The sequence below is a fragment of the Pristis pectinata genome, chromosome 2, assembly GCF_009764475.1.
Source record: "Pristis pectinata isolate sPriPec2 chromosome 2, sPriPec2.1.pri, whole genome shotgun sequence".
NCBI classification, from domain to species: domain Eukaryota; kingdom Metazoa; phylum Chordata; class Chondrichthyes; order Rhinopristiformes; family Pristidae; genus Pristis; species Pristis pectinata.
The window spans coordinates 31,936,484-31,955,759 of NC_067406.1; the positions used below are offsets into that span (position 1 = coordinate 31,936,484).

General features: G+C 40.6%; 1 protein-coding gene across 1 annotated transcript in view; it reads left to right on the forward strand.

Annotated features, from left to right (window-relative positions):
* The first annotated feature begins 741 nt into the window (after nucleotides 1-741).
* Nucleotides 742-19,276, forward strand: part of oacyl (O-acyltransferase like) — a 65,250-nt gene continuing 46,715 nt past the window's right edge. The window contains exons 1-2 of the mRNA XM_052034107.1: nucleotides 742-866; nucleotides 17,150-17,247. Of these exons, the coding sequence (XP_051890067.1) occupies nucleotides 742-866; nucleotides 17,150-17,247 (223 nt within the window). The remainder of the gene's footprint in view (nucleotides 867-17,149; nucleotides 17,248-19,276) is intronic.

Consider the following 19,276-nt stretch of genomic DNA (forward strand, 5'->3'; position numbering starts at 1 on the left):
GGACAAAACAAATTCCACGGTCCACACCTGAAGTAGGTATAAGCTACCTCAAATAAGGGGGGGTTTTACCCCTGTTTGAAGCCACTGTGCCCTGAGAGCAGAAGCTGCCTTCATGAAAACCACATCTACATGTGGCAGCAACCGTGGTCGCCAGAGGTACTGCTGAGGGCTGTCACCGCAAACATAAGTCTGTTAAAAATGCCCAACTGAAGTTGGAACTGAGAGGAGGATAAGTCTTGAAAGAGTGAATGAGGAAAATCTACCCTTCTTGAGGAAATCAGTGACAAGAACAATCACTGAGGCACTGGACCCTGAGCAACAGCTTCTCAAATACTTTACAAATGTATGAGAAACAAAGGACTGCAGATGCTGGAATCTAGATGAAAAACACTGATGCTGGAGGAACTCAGCAGGCCAGGCAGCATCCGTGGAGAAAAGCAGGCGATCAATGTTTCAGGTCAGGACCCTTCTTCAGTCCTGCTTTTCTCCACGGATGCTGCCTGGCCAGCTGAGTTCCTCCAGCATCATAGTGTTTTTCATCCTTCACAAATGCATTGTTGAAGGAGGACACATGAGAGGTGTTGGCGTATGAGAATGTTTTGAATTGATTGTGCTACGAGTGTGAAGGAGTACATGTCTCATTTGTATTTACTATAATTGCACCATGAACATCCAGATTTGAGCTGCCAGTTCTTTTCTGAATCTATCCCATTATGCACAATTGTAGTGCCGCACAACATAATGGAGGATTTCCTCAGTGGGAAATCAGGACTTAGTATCCACAAGGACTGTGCAGTTGTCACTTCAACCACTGCCATAATGGACAAATTCATCTGCTACAGGGAGATGAATGAAGATGAAGTCAAGTAGTTTTATCTCTCATGTTGGTTCTACTTGCCACAAACCCAGTTTGGCAGCTGCGTCCTTCAGAAATTAACGTTCAAGTCCACACACACTCTGTGTCCTTGCAACTTGGAAGTACCATGTTTGCCAGAATTTTCTGTATCACTAATTATTTTTTACTACTCTTAATGCAGTCACCTCACAATACATAAGGCTCATTTCCTCCCTAATATATTATTCTAAACATGTCCGGATCATATTCCTGATCATATTTTTCTGTGTTTCTATGTAAAACACTATTGTCTATCTACTTGGAATAAGTTGTGTACGCAGCCAGCACAGGCCTTTAAATCCATCCTTTATGCATTGCAAATAGCAAAGCTCTTACTAATGTATTGATGCTGTGTTCCTGTGTGAAGCCTATGTTCCTCCACTAAGGTTCTTAGTGGGCCTGAATTTGCTGGGAATTGCTGGCAATTCATTGCCTTGATGTCAACAAATTCAGGATTCCCATGTGAATGCAAAAGTCCTGAAGCTGCAGGTTGTTTTTTGTGGTAGTTTCCCACTGAAGTTCGGCATTGGACTTCACTTGCACTGCAGAATCTGTCCATTTTGGACCAGATCAAAAACAGCATCCATGGAGCAAAATGGGTAAAAGTGATCTGGGTATAATCGGCATGTTTTGAATTAATTAAGTTTACCTATGTGTTTTTAACATTGATGGAATTTATAATTGTTCATTTTAATTGTTTTGTTTGATTTTTAATGGGTTGGTTGGATCATGTTTACTTTAATGTTAATCCAATAGGAAGCTGCCAGCTACCTCCATTCTGTGCAGCTCATCACTGACATCTGCACCTGAAATGCAAGAGACACACATGCACGAAGTCTGATACCAGTGCATCTGCCCCCTGCCCCGCAGCTGGACCCTCCATAGCCCAGTGGAGGAACACAGACATACTTTGCATCCAGCCTCGTAGTTACTATTTTCTTCTTAGTGCCTAGTGATCGAGGTTGACTTGCCTCCACTCCATTTCTGATCTGATGAAGATGTCTGTGTGTGAATTTTTTAATATAGGGTGTTGTATCCCAGCTACTGCAGTCTTGACAGACCAAAGTCTGGGCCACAGGGAAAGCAGAATATGCATACATGCGCGTGAGACACTCGATACTCAAGAAACACACACGCACACACCATTTGTTCAAATGGGTTTGTTGACCCAGAGTAAAAAGTTAAGTGCAGGTAAGTCGTTTGCTTCGACAAGTTGGAGGGTGGGAGGAAGACAAGATATTCTAACTTCCCGTCGATTGGGAGACGTAGAAAACTGCTTCCCGCTGACCAATTATTCTGAACGTAAGAACATAAGAACCATGCGAACTCCCAACCACCTAATTGACCATTTAGTAAGATATTGGGACCACTCTAAGGGAATAATTTGAAATGACTAAAAGTTTGAGGGCAGAGGTAAAGGAGCAGTTTAACAGTTCAGTCATAGCAGATGTGTCAGAGCAGGCAAGTGGCAGAGGAAAGGAAGTTGACAGTGAATTTGTAAGGTCATAAGGTAGAGTGGAAGTGGAAGTATGTGGGCAGTGAGGAAGTAATGGTAATGGCCAGGCATGGCCAGAAGTGATGACGAGTCCTGGTCATGCTTATGGTTGCGAATTTCATCTGAGGAGTGGCTGCATGAGGATAAATGCATAAAGCAGTGAGGGCAGCAGGGACAAGGGCTGTTGAGATGTATTGGTCTGTCACCAAGAATAAGATTTGTTCAGTGCAAACCTAAGGAAGGTGAGAAAAGAGCACATTTCAGATAAGAAGTCAGCACCAAGCTTGGAATAACATCTGATGAGAATCCTGAGTTAACTGCAGAAGGAATCAAATTACTTGATAGGGGAAAAGGTGTCAATAAAACCATCATTTGGCATCATTTATCATTGCCATGGTGATTTCAACGAGATATAGTATATCACCTGGTGAAGAAACTTTAATGGGGGGGGGGCGGTGGGGCCAGGGGCAGAGTAAGAAGTCTCCAACCCTGAGTCATGTTCTCGTTAACATCAGGATGCTGGTGAATCCATTCACAAAGTGGTCCTGAATAGCAGTCACCGGAAGGATAAACTGCAGGTCAAACACAGAAACTCTGTCAATCAGACAATTTTCCCTCTTATCATCCTTTTCCTTAACTGAACCTCTCAGAGTCATGGCTTCTTGCACATTCTTTTATTTTTCTGATTTTGTTAATTTATTTAAAACTACCGTCTGAATGAGAAAATCTTTTACATCGTATAGTGAAAAGCTGCTTTGCTTTTAAAGAGGCCACAGGTCATTCAGTCATTCGGTTTAGCCATGCTTGGGGCAACTGCTATTCATTCCTTTAGCCCTTTCTATGATTGTTTACCTACCTGTCATGTTTCAGGCCTAAAGAAAGAACATGCCTTAAATATTATCTCATTTGATCCCTTTGGAAAAAGTTGCTGCATTTCCAGTTTTAACATTACTGTAATGACATTCATTGATTTGAAACGATATCATAAAATGCGCTATTCACTTTTATAAAATACCTATTATTTATATTATAAAGAAATACTGTCAGTGGCTGCTAAGAAAGATGTTCAAGTATGTAAATACTCCAGTTGATCTCATTTAAATGCTTATTGGTACTGAATGTACTTTTGCTACCATACCTAATAGTCTGTTACAATCATTATTTTGTTGCATAGTTTGTACTCCCAAGCGCCTAAAAGCTTTTAGCTGTGGAGGGAGGAATAAATCACAGCCTAAAGCTACACAGTTTCCAATTCAGTGAAGAAGCAACTGGTCTGAGGCTGGTAGCTGCCAAATTATCACCAGCCTGGCGGTACCTTGTTTCCAAGAAATGCTGGAAATACAAAGCAAGCAAACATACAAGCAGAGGAAATAAAATGGGCTTTAAAGTGCAGATTTTTGAGATTCCTAAAACTTTTAAAAATGGGGTCAAAGAGACAAGACTTTTACCACCAACTGTAGTTTGGTAAAGAAAAAAACAAGAGGAGTCCATTACCTACATCTGAAGGTATGGGTTTATTTGAATTTGCGAATAAGGATCTTCACATTTGCTTCTGGTCCCTGCTGCGAAGTTGGTCTGATCTGAGACAGCTTGTGCTAGTTACTTCTTGGAAATCCAACTCTCAACAATAAGTGAGTGAAAAACAAGATGCATAAACTCTGCCTCTATTTCTCCAAAATCCAACCTTGTTTCAAGACTGACAACGAAGACTTCATTCCCCTGTCCATCCATCCCAAATTTCCTTCAGCCTGCTCTAATAAACATCTCAACCTCCCTCTGTGGCCTGGCATTTCTTCTTTCATCACACCCGTAACCCTAGTATTCCCAAGGAAATGATCTCCCAATGTAAATCTCCAGTGGTATTTCTGAGGCCTGGAATCCCAACCTAACCATCCTGTTTCCCACTCCCCTCCCTACACCTCGCCACCACTACCCTAGATCAAATGCAAATTATGGATTGTAGGCACAGCCATTCCTGCCATAAATCTGATCATTGACCTGGAAACTGGAGCACAAAGCTATGTGGGTGCCCTACCACACAACTGCTGGTGAGTTTTGAGACCCAAAATCCAAGGCTCTTGGGGTTTTTGAATGCTACATGAGAGGCAGTCAATTTATACCACAGAACATAAACTTGTTTGTCAGAGATGGAAACGTTAATTAAAAAAAAGAGCATAAGAGCACTGAAGATGAAAAGCGGATCAAAGATAATTCCAAATATATGTCAGAAGTTAGGAATGCCACATCATCACAGAAAATACCAAGTTTTCATTAAGCTATTTTTTAATGAAATTCTGGAAAGATGTGCAAACAGGTTGATGCAGGAAAATCAATGCCTTGAGGTAATGAAACTAGTGACATTTGTTCTTTCTGTTTGTTTCAGAACTGGCCATTTTTGCCATGTCAGCTGTCTGTAATTTTGACTCAGTTTTTCTCTCTCCGTTACCACAGCCTGGTTTGCAGGGCATATCCTGCCGCCCTGCTATTAGCAACACGTAATCCAGACAAAGAAACATAATCACCGACTAACAGCATCATTTATTCTTTTGACCTGCTCTCACCCTATTCTCTTTGCCGTCTCTCATGCCATCTTCTCTGGAACTTTATCCTTTCCAGTTCTGACAAAGGGTCTCTGACCTGAAATGTTAACTGTTTCTTTTTCCACAGGTGCTGCCTGACCTGCTGGGTATTTCCAGCATTTTCTGTTTTTATGTTAGATTTCCTGCATCTGCGGTTTTTTGAGTTTCATTTACTTGTGACATTTTGTGCTGTCAAACTCAAGACAAGTTTTAAACTGCTGTAATTTGCATGATCTGATAAGTGATAGACTTAAAGAAATCTGTATGAAGCTAAAATAAGACAGAATATTTTTATTTTTGTTGCTCATCTCAAGATGAGTGGCACAATTCTCCACAGCCGCTCAATACTCAACATATGAGTTGCTTTGCAGGAAATTTTTACACATTAATTACTGTTATAAACACGTCAAGTTTTTGATATTCAGAAAATGTATGAAATGACCCTCATTCCAACTTGGGTGTGAATGATTGCTGTCGCGAAGAATTGGTGCAGATTGACAACACCAATCTTATAGAGTAATGTGATTCAAATAGAATGTATTGGAGTGGTGAGTCCTGTGGCTAAAATAAGTATTTAAATCAGATCCAATTGTCCAACAATAATGAGAAATTCAGGCTTTAGCTCCCTGTGGCAATGAAACACAGATCTCAGCTGCTCTGCTGTGGGCACTAACAGTAGCTTCTTCCCTATAGAAAGAGGATAAAATGGTGCACTTGCTGGAGTCTGGAGCAGATTGGATAACAGCTTTCTTGCACACTCTTGAGAGAGAAAGATAGAGTGATTCATACCTTCGTTTCCCACCAAGGAAAATAACACATTGCTTCAAAACACTATCTAATTCTATATAGTTACATTCCAATTCCTATTTACTAAACATGGTGCTTTCTTGCTGTAATATAGAGTCACCAGGCTAAAGCTTATCTGAGTCCTGTGACTCACTGCATATAAATATTTCTATTTTAGGTTTGCAAAGCCACAAGGCAACATCTAGGATTTTAACTTCCTATACACATTTAACTATGAGAAAGGATGACTTATGTGTCATTTCATTCAAATGCAATGCATGTTGTTCAGGAAGAGCTGCAGAGTTCAGTGAATATTTTGTTCTTCGCTTTTCTTCTTTTTGCATTGTTCATGGGGTTGACCCTGTCCAGTAACAATGCCTTAAGATTGTTGTAAGATTTCTTTATTAGTCACATGTACATCGAAACACGCAGTGAAATGCATCTTTGTGTAGAATGTGCTGGGGCTCCCGGCACCAACATAGCATGCCCACAACTTCCTAACCCGTACATCTTTGGAATGTGGGAGGAAACTGGAGCACCCGGAGGAAACCCACGCAGACACATGTAGAATGTACAAACTCCTTACAGACAGCGGCCGGAAATGAACCCAGGTCGCTGGTGCTGTAATAGCGTTCCACTAACCGCTACACTACCATGCCTGGCCCATACTACCATGCCTGGCAATCAAATTGACAGATGATGCAAAGTTATGTGGTCAGGTATTTCATGGAAAGTAGATGGCAAGTTAAAGAACAGAGAAGATCTTTCATTACAATGTGGCACTGAAAATGTGGAAAGTTTGGGACTGAAAATGAGACAGAAACAGACTGATATTTCCTCTCTGTTAATTGAGCAGTACTGGACATTTGAAAGGTTTGCATTGCTGGACTTCACTAAACTATGTGAAGTAACATGAGCATCCCTGTATGGAACTTCTCAACCTTCGGGACTCCAGAGAGTGAGCAAGAGTCGTGCAAAAATAATTTTTGACTGCACCTCTGCTCTTACTCAAGCATATAACTTTTCTAGAGCTGTGTGGCTATGTCAGCTGAAGAAAGTCTTGACCACCTGTGGAAGAGTGTTTTTCATTTGGCAAGATTTCAGCTCTCAGTGCACTACCTTATTGGAATACAATTAGGGGCATTAAAATTAAGGTTGAGCACAAAAATCCATTAACATTTCATTGAGATGTTGGTACAAAAATTACACTCTGAGGAATTAAGTGCTTCCTTTGTCCATTCTATACCAGCATCCCCAGCATTATGGATGGCTGTTTCCCCTGTACCTGGGTTTTGAATTGGGACATTCAGTTTATATGTTGCCTATTGACTGCGTTTGTATGCAAACTGAACTGATAATGGGATGAAGATATCTTTTTCCTTCTTGTTGGTTATAGGGGCAAAAATAAACAATTTGTTTAAGCTTAGAATGTGGCGATTGGTGTTTTTAGCTGTAAGGGCAGAGTTGGGGACTGGTGTGGTTAGCTGTGTGGGCGGAGTCAGGGACCGATGTGGTCAGCTGTTTGGGCGGAGTCAAGGATTGATATGGTTAGCCGTGTGGGCGGAGTCAAGGACTGATGTGGTTAGGTGTGGGCGGAAGTGGAGATCATTGTGGTTAGCTATTTAGCCAGAGCTAAGGGTTGGCATACTTCGGTGTGTAGGCAAAACTGGGGACCTGTGTGGTTAGGTGTGTGATCAGAACCGGGGACTGGTTGGTTACATGCGGGGCAGAATCAGACCTGTGTGGTTAAGCTTGTGGGTGAAACTAGGGACCATTCTGGATTGATGTGGACCCAAGACTGGGGGTTGAAGACCAGGTGATTCCAGAGCATAGACATAGAACATAGAACATTACAGCGCAGTACAGGCCCTTTGACCCATGAGGTTGTGCCAACTTTCTAGCCTGCTCTAAGATCTATCTAACCCTTCCCTCCCACATACCTCTCCATTTTTCTATCATCTATATGCCTGTCTAAGAGTCTCTTAAATGTCCCTCATGTATCTGCCTGTACAAGCACCCCTGGCAGTGCGTTCCACGCACCCACCACTTTGTGTAAAAAACTTATCTCTGATATCCCCCTTGTGCTTTCCTCCAATCACCTTACATTTATGCCTCCTCGCATTAGTCATTTCCACCCTGGGAAAAAGTCTCTGACTGTCCACTCGATCTATGCCTCTTATCTCGTACACCTCTATCAGGTCACCTCTCATCCTCCTTTGCTCCAATGGAAGCATGAGCAGGAAGGTGGTGAGAAGTGAGGAGGGAGGCAGTGGGCACGAGTTCCTGGGCTTGAGCCCACACGTGAGTGCACTTACAAATGAGTGTGTACATGCTGGGCAGCATCTATATCTGGTTCTATATCAGAGCAACTCTCCGCCCACGACAACAAGAAACTGCAGAGAGTTGTGGACACAGCCCAGTGCATCACGGACACCAGCCTCCCCTCCTTGGACTCTGTCGTTACCTCTTGCTGTCTTGGTGAAGCAGCCAGAAGAATCAAAGACACCACCCACCCAGGTCATTCTCTCTTCTCTCCTCTTTCATCAGGTAGAAGATACCACTAGAATTAAGGACAGCTTCTACCCCACTGTGATAAGACTATTGAACAGTTCCCTTATACGATGACCTCACGATCTACCTTGCTGTGACCTTGCACCTTATTGCACTGCACTTTCTCTGTAGCTGTGACACTTTATTCTGTACTGTTATTGTTTTTACCTGTACTACATCAATGCACATTGTACTAACTCAATGTAACTGCACTGTGTAATGAATTGACCTGTACGATCGGTATGCAAGACAAGTTTTTCACTGTGCTTCGGTACAAGTGACAATAATAAACCAATACCAATACCAATATGTGTGCCCACTAATGCGTGAGCATTAATAGCTACTTAGCAGAACCTGGTCTCCAGTGGTCTTAGTCCCCCTTTCTGCTGCTTCAAGACCTTGATCTGTGAAACCTATAAGGTAGCTGGTGTGCAACCTTACGTTAAAAGAAAGCATGCCTGGGCAATTTCTGCTCCACAATAGGAAGTTTGGAAGGAGGAACGTCAGGACCCTTATGGACAATCCCAAAAACGACAGGTGAATGACGCTCTGCTTTCATAACTCAGAAACTCAGGAACTTTGACGTCGACAGCACCACACAGAGTGAGACCCGTCTGGCAGGAAATAGCAAGTTTAAAGAATAAGGCAGTAAGTACACCTTCCTCTGGAGGGGCAAACTGGAAAAGGAACACGATCTTCACAAAGTGAGCTTCTCCGTCAAGAATGAGCTACTGCAATGGGTCAGTGACTCCTCCTGTGAAGTTGCCAAATACCTTTTGACTGTTTGGCTTACGCTTACAGAGAAACAACATGTTATGGTCATCAATGGATATGCCCCAACCCTCAAAACTTTGGACAAAGAAAAGGAGGATTTCTCTTTTATCCTGGTCTGCACCCCAAAGGGAGTCAAGCTGATTCTTCTGGGCAACTTCAACATCAGAGCTGAAAGGACCCTCTATCAAGGTATGATTGGTCAGGAATTTGTGGGCAAATCTAACTCCAACAGGTTCTCCTCTTGACAAAATGATTGGAGCAAGGCCTCAGCATCCCAAACATCCTTTGTGGTCAGAGAGATGAGCACCGTGACAACACCATTGGTCTAAACACTGGCATTGCCAGAATAAGGGATTGTAATGATATCTGCATTACAGATAATGATGACAGCTAAATTGGCCATCACCTAATCTGCTCTGTAATCTCCATCAATCTAACCCCGAAACATCAGCAGACCTTGCACAAAATTCGTGGAATAAAAACTGAAAATGTTAGAAATGCTCAGAGATCAGCCAGCATCAATGTAAAGAGAAACAGAATTAATTTTTTCAGATCGAAGATCTGTTATACATCTGGGAAAGTTAGACTGGGTAAGAGGTGGATAGGACAAGTGGAATATTACGGATAGGGTGAAGCCAAGTTGGCGTGGGGACAAGCTCTTCAGGAAATCATCTCATTGAAAAAATAATTAGAGCAGACAGAGAGAGAGAGAAACAAAGGACCAGGTAAAAGCTGTGAAATGCAGAGCTTGAGAAAATGCCCAGCAGGTCAGCCTACTTGTGGAGAAGAAACCTGAGTCAATGTTGCAGATAAGTTACCTACAGCCAGTTCTGATTAAAAAGTTTCCTGAATTTGTTGAAATCCAGCTGCAATGTGGTCAGATGGAAGACATGGTGCTGTTCCTCAAGCCTATGTTGGGCCTCATTATGACAATACAGGAAGCCATGGATAGATTGGTCAGAGTTGGGTGGAGAGCTAAAGTGACAGGCAACTGCAATTGGAAGCCTATGACCAGTGGTGTACTGAGAGGTCCAGATGAAATGTCTCGACCCAAAACATTGATTGTCCATTTCCCTCCATAGATACTGACTGTCCTGCTGAACTCCTCCAGCACTTTGTGTGTTGCTCCAGATTCCAGCATCTGCAGTCTCTTGTGTCTCCAGGGTACTGAGGGACTGCTGCTGGAATCCTTGTTGTTTGTATTATACATTATAATAGTGTAGTGGTTAGCATAACGCTCTACAGCGCCAGTGACCCAGGTTCAAATCTGGTCACTGTCTGTAAGGAGTTTGTACGTTCTCCTGTGTATGTGTGGGTTTCCTCCGGGTGCTCTGGTTTCCTCCCATATTCCAAAGACGTACAGGTTAGGAAGTTGTGGGCATGCTATGTTGGCATCAGAAGCGTGGTGACACTTGCAGGCTTCCCCCAGAACACTATGCCAAAAGATGTATTTCACTGTGTGTTTCAATGTACATGTGACTAATAAAGAAATCTTATAATGATCTGGATACCAACTTGTGAGGTATGATTAATAAGTTGAGATGACATAAAAATTGGTGGTGTTGTTGGTATTGAGGAGGATAGCCTTAGGCTACAGGAAGATATTGCAACACTATATTCTGCATTCTGTTTTCTTTTGACTACCTCAATGTACATATATATGGCATGATCTGCCTGGATGGCATGCAAACAAAGCTTTTCACTGCATCTCAGTACATGTGACAATAATAAACCAATACCAATATTGATCAGTTGCTAAATTGGGCAGAGCAATGCAGATATAATTTAATCCTGATAAGGTACAAGGTGATGCACTTTGGGAGGACTAATACAGTGAGGACCTACAGATGAACTGTGGGGGCTCTGAAGAGTAATGAGGAACAGGTAGACTTTGTGTACAAGTCCAAGGATCCCTGAAGGTACAGCACTGGTACATAAGGTAGTGAAGAAGGTACATGGGGTACTTGCCTTCATTAGCCTGGCCATAGAATTGGAGGGAGGTTAGAAACTTTTTCTTTAGTAGAGGTTTCCATGACCAGAGGGTATAGTTTAAGGTGAGGGGTAGGAGGTTGAAATCTAGAACTCACTAAAGGGATTAGGGAAGCAAGTGATCATACAAAAGTAGTATTTAGATGAGTGAGTGCTTGAAATGCCAGGTCATAGAAGACCAAAGGCTGAGGTCTAGGAAATCTGATTGGCGTAGGCAGGTAACTTTTGGTCAACATGGACATAATGGGCTGAAGGACCAGTTTCCATGCTGTATGACTCTAACTCTATGACTCTCTGACCTCACTAGGTGATCATCCACCCACCCACCCATCCAACCAATCACCACCTGCCCACCTTTGGAAAAGCCCACAATTCCCGCTTTGGCCTCGGAACCCACAAACCCGAGTGGAAGTAAAACATCCTTGATCCCAAGAGTCTGCCTAAGAGGAAGAATGTTGGAACAGAATGTTCTCCAGCATACTTTGACTCTCTAATGTTATCAGCAATTCAACCACATTCTTTAAAGAGCTGTAAATTGATGTACTATTATTTATTTTTGTTGTGAATCTGTTCTGTCTCTGTATTAGTCTGAGACTGAAAGTATCTAACCTTTAAAAAAAATTAGTGCATGGCTCAGTGGTCTCACATCTGCTGCTGAATCTTGATTGCAGGATTACCCACAGTACAAATGACTTGGCTGCATAATTAGCCTGACAACTCAGTGCTGAATTGTGGGAATGTGGCTTTGTCAGTAGAGGTAATAAACCCTTTCACATCTTTTATTTGAGAATAGTTGTAAAATTGTAATCATAATGTATTCACATGATGGAATGCTTAGCAAGGATTAAGGAATTTGTGTAGCTAATATATAAAGCATACACATACTGCTGTTTATGTTACCTGTAATAAGGGTCTTTAGATTTGTAATTACCTGAGGAGATACTGTAGAAATGAGACAATTTGTATAATTCATTTTTTATGCAGTGTTGGTGCGATCAGTTGCCTCTTTGCTACTTAGAAAGATTGTGAACAAAGGCAAAGCAGACCAAACCTGCTCGGTCATTAACTCAGCAGAGGCAGGGGATATGAACAATTGTTCTTGACATCAGAGATGAACAGAAAGAACGGGTAGGAACGTGTGTAAACTGAAGAAACAGGAACAAGTGTAGAACAATCGGTCCCTTAAACCTGGTCCACTGTTCAATAAGAGTACGGATGATCCAATCTTGGCCTCGGCAACACTTTCCTGCTCACTCCCCATACCTCTTGCACCATACCGCTGCTGCAAAACAACAAATTTCGTGACATATAAATCAGTGATAATAAACCTGATTCTGATTCTGATTCTGAAATGTCTGTCAATCTTGACCTTGAATATATTTATTGACTCCACCTCCATAGTTTTCTGGGGTAGAGGATTTCAAGGCACCATGATCTTTTCAGGGAAGAAATTATGATCTAGATAACCCACTCACTAGGAGGGAGAGCATCCTCTCAGGATCCACCCTGTTAGTCTCCATTAAAATCTTATGTTTCAATATCATCTCTCATTCTTCTAACCTCTAATGAATATGGGACAAAACTGCTCAACTTTTCTTCAAATGTCATCCACTTCATTCCCAAGCATCAACCTAGTAAACCTTCTCTTCACAGTCTGCAATGCAATTATATCCTTCCTTAAATCTGGAGACTAGAACTGTACATAATCTCACCAGCACCCTGTAAATTGTATCAAAACTTTTGTACTTTGAAACTTCTCAGCCCTTGAAATAAAAAGCATCCCATTCACAATCTTAATTTTTTTTTGTGTTTCGTGTACTAAGATCTCCCGATCCTTCTGTACCACAACATTTTGCTGACTCACTCCATTTAAATAATAATAATTTGCTTTTTTATTGTTCCTTCCAAAGTGTATAACCTTATATTTCCTACATTTTGCTCCACCTGCCAATTTTGTGCCCATTCACTAAACCTATCTATATCCTTTCCAGGCATTTATCATTGCTTCAACAGCAAATTTGGCCACAGTACACTCTCTCCCTTCATCTAAACCATTAATGTAGATTGTAAATAGTTGAAACCCCAGCACGATTCCTCTGACACTCCACTAATTACTGATTTCCAATCTGAAAATAGTCCAATCACACTGACTCTGTTTTCTGTTAATCAGCAAATTCCCTAACCATGCCAATATGTTACTCTCAACCCTACGTGCTTTATCTTGTGCAGTAACCTTTTATATGGCACTTTATCAAATGTCATCTGGAAATCCAAAGCCACTACATCCACTGGTTCCCTTAATCCACCTTGTTTGTTACATCCCCAAGGAACTTAAATGAATTTGTCAAAGATGATTTCCCTTTCATAGGGCCATGTTTATTCAATGTGAAAGTCTTACGACTTTCTAAATGCCGTGCCAATGCCTCCTTAGCAATGGATTGCTGCACATATAAGAATCTGTGTGAGGAAGACAGTAATGATAAGCAATGGCTGAACTAGCATACAGTACTGAACTGACTGAGGCTATATGGCCACCTGGAGTCTGAAGTGCCAGTAGCAGTTTTGAGCTCAAGAATCAATAAAATGAAGTGGGCTCTGTTAAAGACTATGTTTGGACATGCATTGAATGGTCTTTGTCTAAGGATTGAAGGATAAAGATAGGCATGTGGAAAAAGATATTCTCAAACTCAAAGACCTCATGGGAAGACAGGGAAGAGGAGAATGGACTGAGGAGAATGGACTAAGGACAATATCAGTTGTATCCAAGGGCTCCAGAGACTGTGAGCTACTCATCAACTCTTGGCTATTGTTAGGTATGTAATCTTGTATTTAATACATTCCCAATCTTTTATATAATCCACCAGTTACTGCTCATTTAGTCTTATTCAAGAACCATCCAAGTCTTACATGTGGATGTAAATATAATATTTTATGTCACTGTTGGAGAAGATCAGCTACGTTCTCCTTGTTTCATGCCCTACATCTGTCTTTCAACCAAGATTACATAAACAGATTGTCTGACAAAATGCTGTTTGAGAAGCAATTTTGCTGTGTTTCTTCACATAAATGCAGTAACAGTAGTTCAAAGGTTATCCATTAGTTATGAAGCATTATGTGTGCCTTTATAATGTGAATCACATTTTAAAAATGCTGGTTCTTCTGTTCTTTCAGTTTTCTTCTCTTAAGACACCGGAGGGTAGATTGATGAGACAGAGAGGACTGTGAAAGCTCTGCTAACACATGCATATTTATGAAACCAGAGACATGGGGTCAGGGTGAGAAAGGTAAGGTGATGTTGATGGCAGAATCTAATTGAATGGCAAAGTGGACTTGATGGCTCACGTGGTCTAATCCTATTCCTATTTCCTACATTTTGAAGTAATTTAGACTCTGATAGAGGAACAGGAGAAATAAAAGCATTGTAGCAACAGACTGTGGATTAAAATGATGATATTAGTATGGTTAATACTAAGAGAGACAAAATTTGATCAAAAGGTCCTCGCTATTCATTGAATTATATTGGATTACATTGCATATACAGCACAGAAACATGCCATTTGAGCCAACCAGTCCATGTTAGCCCACCAACTACATGTCACAAGCCAGAAACATGGTGAATGTGTTCTACTTGCTTTGATGAATGCATCTGCAACACCATTCAAAAAACTTGACATTATCCAAGACAGAGCAACCAACCAGACTGGCATTCCACCCAGTATCGTAAACATTCAATCTCTTGATTGCACTGTAGCTGTGTTGTGTTCCATTGACAAATTGCACAGCAGTTACTTGCTTAGACCACTCTGTACCTCCCAACACTTCAACCTCTACCATTAAATAGGACAGCAGGTGCACAGGAACACTTTACCAGCCTTCACATTCAGTGGATCATATTTCACAATTTCTTCCACCTTCACTGGGATTCTACCATTGACACATCTTCCCCTGTCCTTTCAGGATTCCAAAAGGACCATTTCCTTTGGTGACTCTCTGGTCTGCTCTTCCATCTCCATAAGCCACTCCTAATTTCACAGCACCTTCCCCTGCTACTTGCAGGAGAAGCAAGACCTAGTATTTTATTTTAACCCTCTGCATCAAAAAGGGATTCAAAAATATCTTTCAGGTAAAACAGCAATTGCACTCCTTTACAATGGAGAAACCAAACATGGATGACTACTTTGCAGAACACCTCCATTCAGTCTGCAAGGATGTCCCTGACTCTGTAATTACCATCCCACTCCCACTCTGACCTATCTGTCTGTGGGCTCCGACACTCTTTACATGAAGTCCAACATCAGATATCAAATTTAACAACTTCAGATAACTTGCTTTTCCTGTTTCTGTCAGAACTGGGCAGTTCAGTTGCAGGATTACCCATCTGTAATGCCAGCTCAGTTTTTTTTTCTCTCTCCACAGATACTGCCTGATCAGCTGGATGTTTCCAGCATTCTCCAATTAGTTTCGGGTTTCACCAGAAGCTCTGACCTGCACTTCACAGTTTAACAAGTCACTTTATCTGTTTTCTCTCTCTCTCTTTGACTGCCCTCATTAATCCATTAGTTAGACAGCTCTGTAAACTGAGCAACCCCGGTCTCACCCCTATCAGTGATATTCCCTTTGTCCCTCCCATATCTTCTCATATCCTCTATGTAACTTAAAACTAACTTGTTTTCTTTCTTTCCCACTTCCAATGAAGAACCTTCAACCTGAAATGTTAACTCTGTCTCTTTCTTCAGATATTGCCTGACCTGCAGAGTGCTTCCATAATTTTCTGTTTTTGTTTCAAAGTTCCAGCATCTGCATAACTTTTTTACAAATTCTAACACAGTATTTCCTGGTTGGCTAAAGCAAAACACAATAGAAATAGAGATAATAGTCATGCTTATCCAACAACAATAAAAAAAATTGGCAAAATAACTAACAAATAAATAATAAAAAGGGAACTGAAGTCTTGCTTAAGAAACTGATGTCAAATAAGGATAGAAACAGTTAGAAACAAAGCATATACTCTGATAGAATGTACATAAAATTAGCAGCCAGAGATACTTCAGTGTAGAAGAGAATGTAATCAATCAGGATGGATTATATCCAATGCAGTAAAGAGAAACCTTTGTATTAATGATTGACAGCAATCAGCGCACATGCTTTCTACAGGCAATATATCTGTGTGTTGTTGTGCACTGTAGCTGATATATGGACTTTTTTTGATGTTTGCAGGAAAGCTAAGCCTTATTGTTCTTATTAAAAAGTTGACAATTATTATAAGGTACCTGGCAAGCCTCAAAATGATATTGTTTAATCTGGATTACCATGTATTTAATTTCTGGCTAAATACAACACCAGGCAATGTATTTGCTATTGAATACATGAAAGCAAAAATCTAATTTCTAGTTCTCATTAAGCAGTCGCCTGCCTACATAATAATAGTCACACTATTTTGAAAGTATCAATTAGTTGTGAAGAAATTTGACAAGTTTAGTGAACATACTAAAATATTTTTTTCCTTGGTGCAACTGGATTCAAGTAATTTTAGTTTGTTCATTTCAGATATTCTTTCCCTGCAAAAACCTGTTTCCTAACAATATTTAGTTGATCATCAATTCTTTATCCTCTGGATATTGCTTAACAGGGATTGTCGTCAATGGAAATTAGTTTGTAGCAAGCTCTGAACTAACTTGGATAAATTTGCTTTCACAAGTAATGACCATGACAATGATAAGGGAAATCAGTGTTTTACCTGAAAAGACGTTGTCATTATTGTACTCTCAGACGGGAAATTGATCCTGTGGATATACGTATCTTTCAGTGGAAAAGATGTTCAGCTACGTGACCTACGTGGATTTGAATTTGTTTCATGTTCTCCCTTGAATATAACCAATTACATGCTTTAAATTTTCATGGTGTAAATATGGTTCTTTGACGTGCAAATTTGATAGTAGCATTAGGATCTGATCTCAAATGACATCACATTTGTTCATTTGTATAAGTATATAATCCAAAGGGCAGCATTGGAAGATTCACTACGCAGCAAAAAATGCTCGTAGTTTTAATTTCATTTATGCTGTCCCTGGCACAATGTAGGACTTTAGATAGAAACCTCTCTTCAAAGTGCCTGGAAGACAGCCTTGAATTCCTTAAGGACCTTCATTCTGAAACTCCTGAAGAGTACGCCTTATTGAGTAAGTACTTTAAATGCTACCTTTAACCTAAGAAGTATTAGGTGATGTTTAATCTAAGATCTCAAATGCACAAGAGCATAACCTGCACTTACAGGCTAAGCAACCATACGAAATACAATTACAAAATCATGGGAATGAAGTGGAAATGAAAGGAGGAAACACGGATTTTATGTTGTATATTGAGTGCAATAAAAGTTGAGATCTCAAAGAAATGGAAATAAAAAATAGGGATAGAATAGAATGAAAAGAGAAAAAAAACATAAGACACAGGATTAAGTTATTGTAAATTGAGTGTTGTCATGCTGTTTATGACTATCTCTGGAGTATAGTCTGCAGTGACTGAAAGATGAAGCACAACCAGAACATATTCAGAATTTTGCCTTATGAGCAAAGCCTCTCCGTAGTTACTTCTCATATGAGTTGGGATTTAAGAACTGACAAATACAATGGGAGGTAAACTACCATATAAGATTGTGTATATTACTGCATATTCAACAAAAGAGTCCGACTGTACCAGGTCTCTTTGCAGTAGTTGGGACATGCAGGAAAGTAGGCTTTATGAGTAGCTTTGGATAGCTGAACCAATTGCTTTCCTTTCCCTGCTTAGAGGGAAGTACCTAATATTTATTCATTTCCTTCCTCTAACAAATTTTAGCATGGAAGTCTCATTACAAAGGAATGTATGAAACACAGGACTCAGAGAAATGAAGTAATTTTTTCATGCTAGGCCTGAAAACTAATAATCTCATTTACCCCTTTACTCAAGTATCTGATCTAATTCTTTCTAAAACTTTGCCACACTGTCAACTTTGTTGAAACATCTGACATTTTATTGTACTTCCTCTTCATCGTATTGTGGGTATCAATATTAAGACCAACATTTATCATCCATCTTTAAGTGCCATTGAGAAAGTGGTGGGAGACTATCTTCTAGAACTGCTGCAATCCTGGTGTAGGTAATTCCACAATTTTGTTAGCTTGGGAGTTCAAGGATTCTCTGAGGATGCAACATAGATAAGGGGATGGGGGGTGCGGAAATAGGGGATGTGGCATTTTTAGATTTTCAGAAGGCTTTCCATACAGTCTCACACAGGAGATGTGGTGATAAGAATTGGGGTGATAAGAATTACCCCCATGGAATTGGGGGTAATATACTGACTTGGATCGAGAATTGTTTTACAAACCAAAAGAAAAGAGTGAAAATAAACAGATCTTTCTCAGGTTTGTAGGCTGTGAGTAGTGGGAGACATGGGGACTGGGCTGTATCTATACACAATCTATATCAACAATTCAGCTGAGGGGACCAAATGTCGTATTTCTAAATACAAAACTTGGTGGAATTCTTAGCTGGGAGGCAAATGTAAGGAAACTTTAAGGGGATCTAGATAAGCTAAGCGTGTGAACCAAAACATGGCAGATGGAAAATAATTGTGAAAAAATATAAGATTATCTATTTCAGTGCAGAAACTGAAAAGCAGAGTAATTTTTAATAGTGACATGTTGGAAATATTGGTGTTTAAAGGGACTCAGATGTCACTAGAAGCTAACATGGAGGTGCAGCAAGTAATTAGGAAGGCAATACAATGTTGGCTCTTATTATGGGAGGATTTGAGACAGGAGTAAAGGTGTCTTACTGCAATTAAATAATGATATGGGGAGACTGCACCTTAATTCCTGTGTATGCTTTTGATCTTACCTTAAAAATAGAGGAGTCACAGAGGAGTGCAACACAAATTCATCAGACTGGTTCTGGGGGTGGAAGATGAGGAGATATTAAGCATATTAGCCCTGTTCAGAAGAATGAGTCTAGATCTCACTGAAACTTACAAACCTACATGACTCAATAGGATGGATACAAGGAGGATGTTTCCCCTGCCTGAACAGTCTAGAACCAAGGTTACAGCCTCAGTAAAAGGAGCACACCATGTAGGACCAAGATGAGGAGAGCTTTCTTCAATTGGACGTGGCGAATTTTTGGAATTCTCTATCCGAGAGGGCTGTGGAGTCTCAGTCCACTGTGTTCATTTAA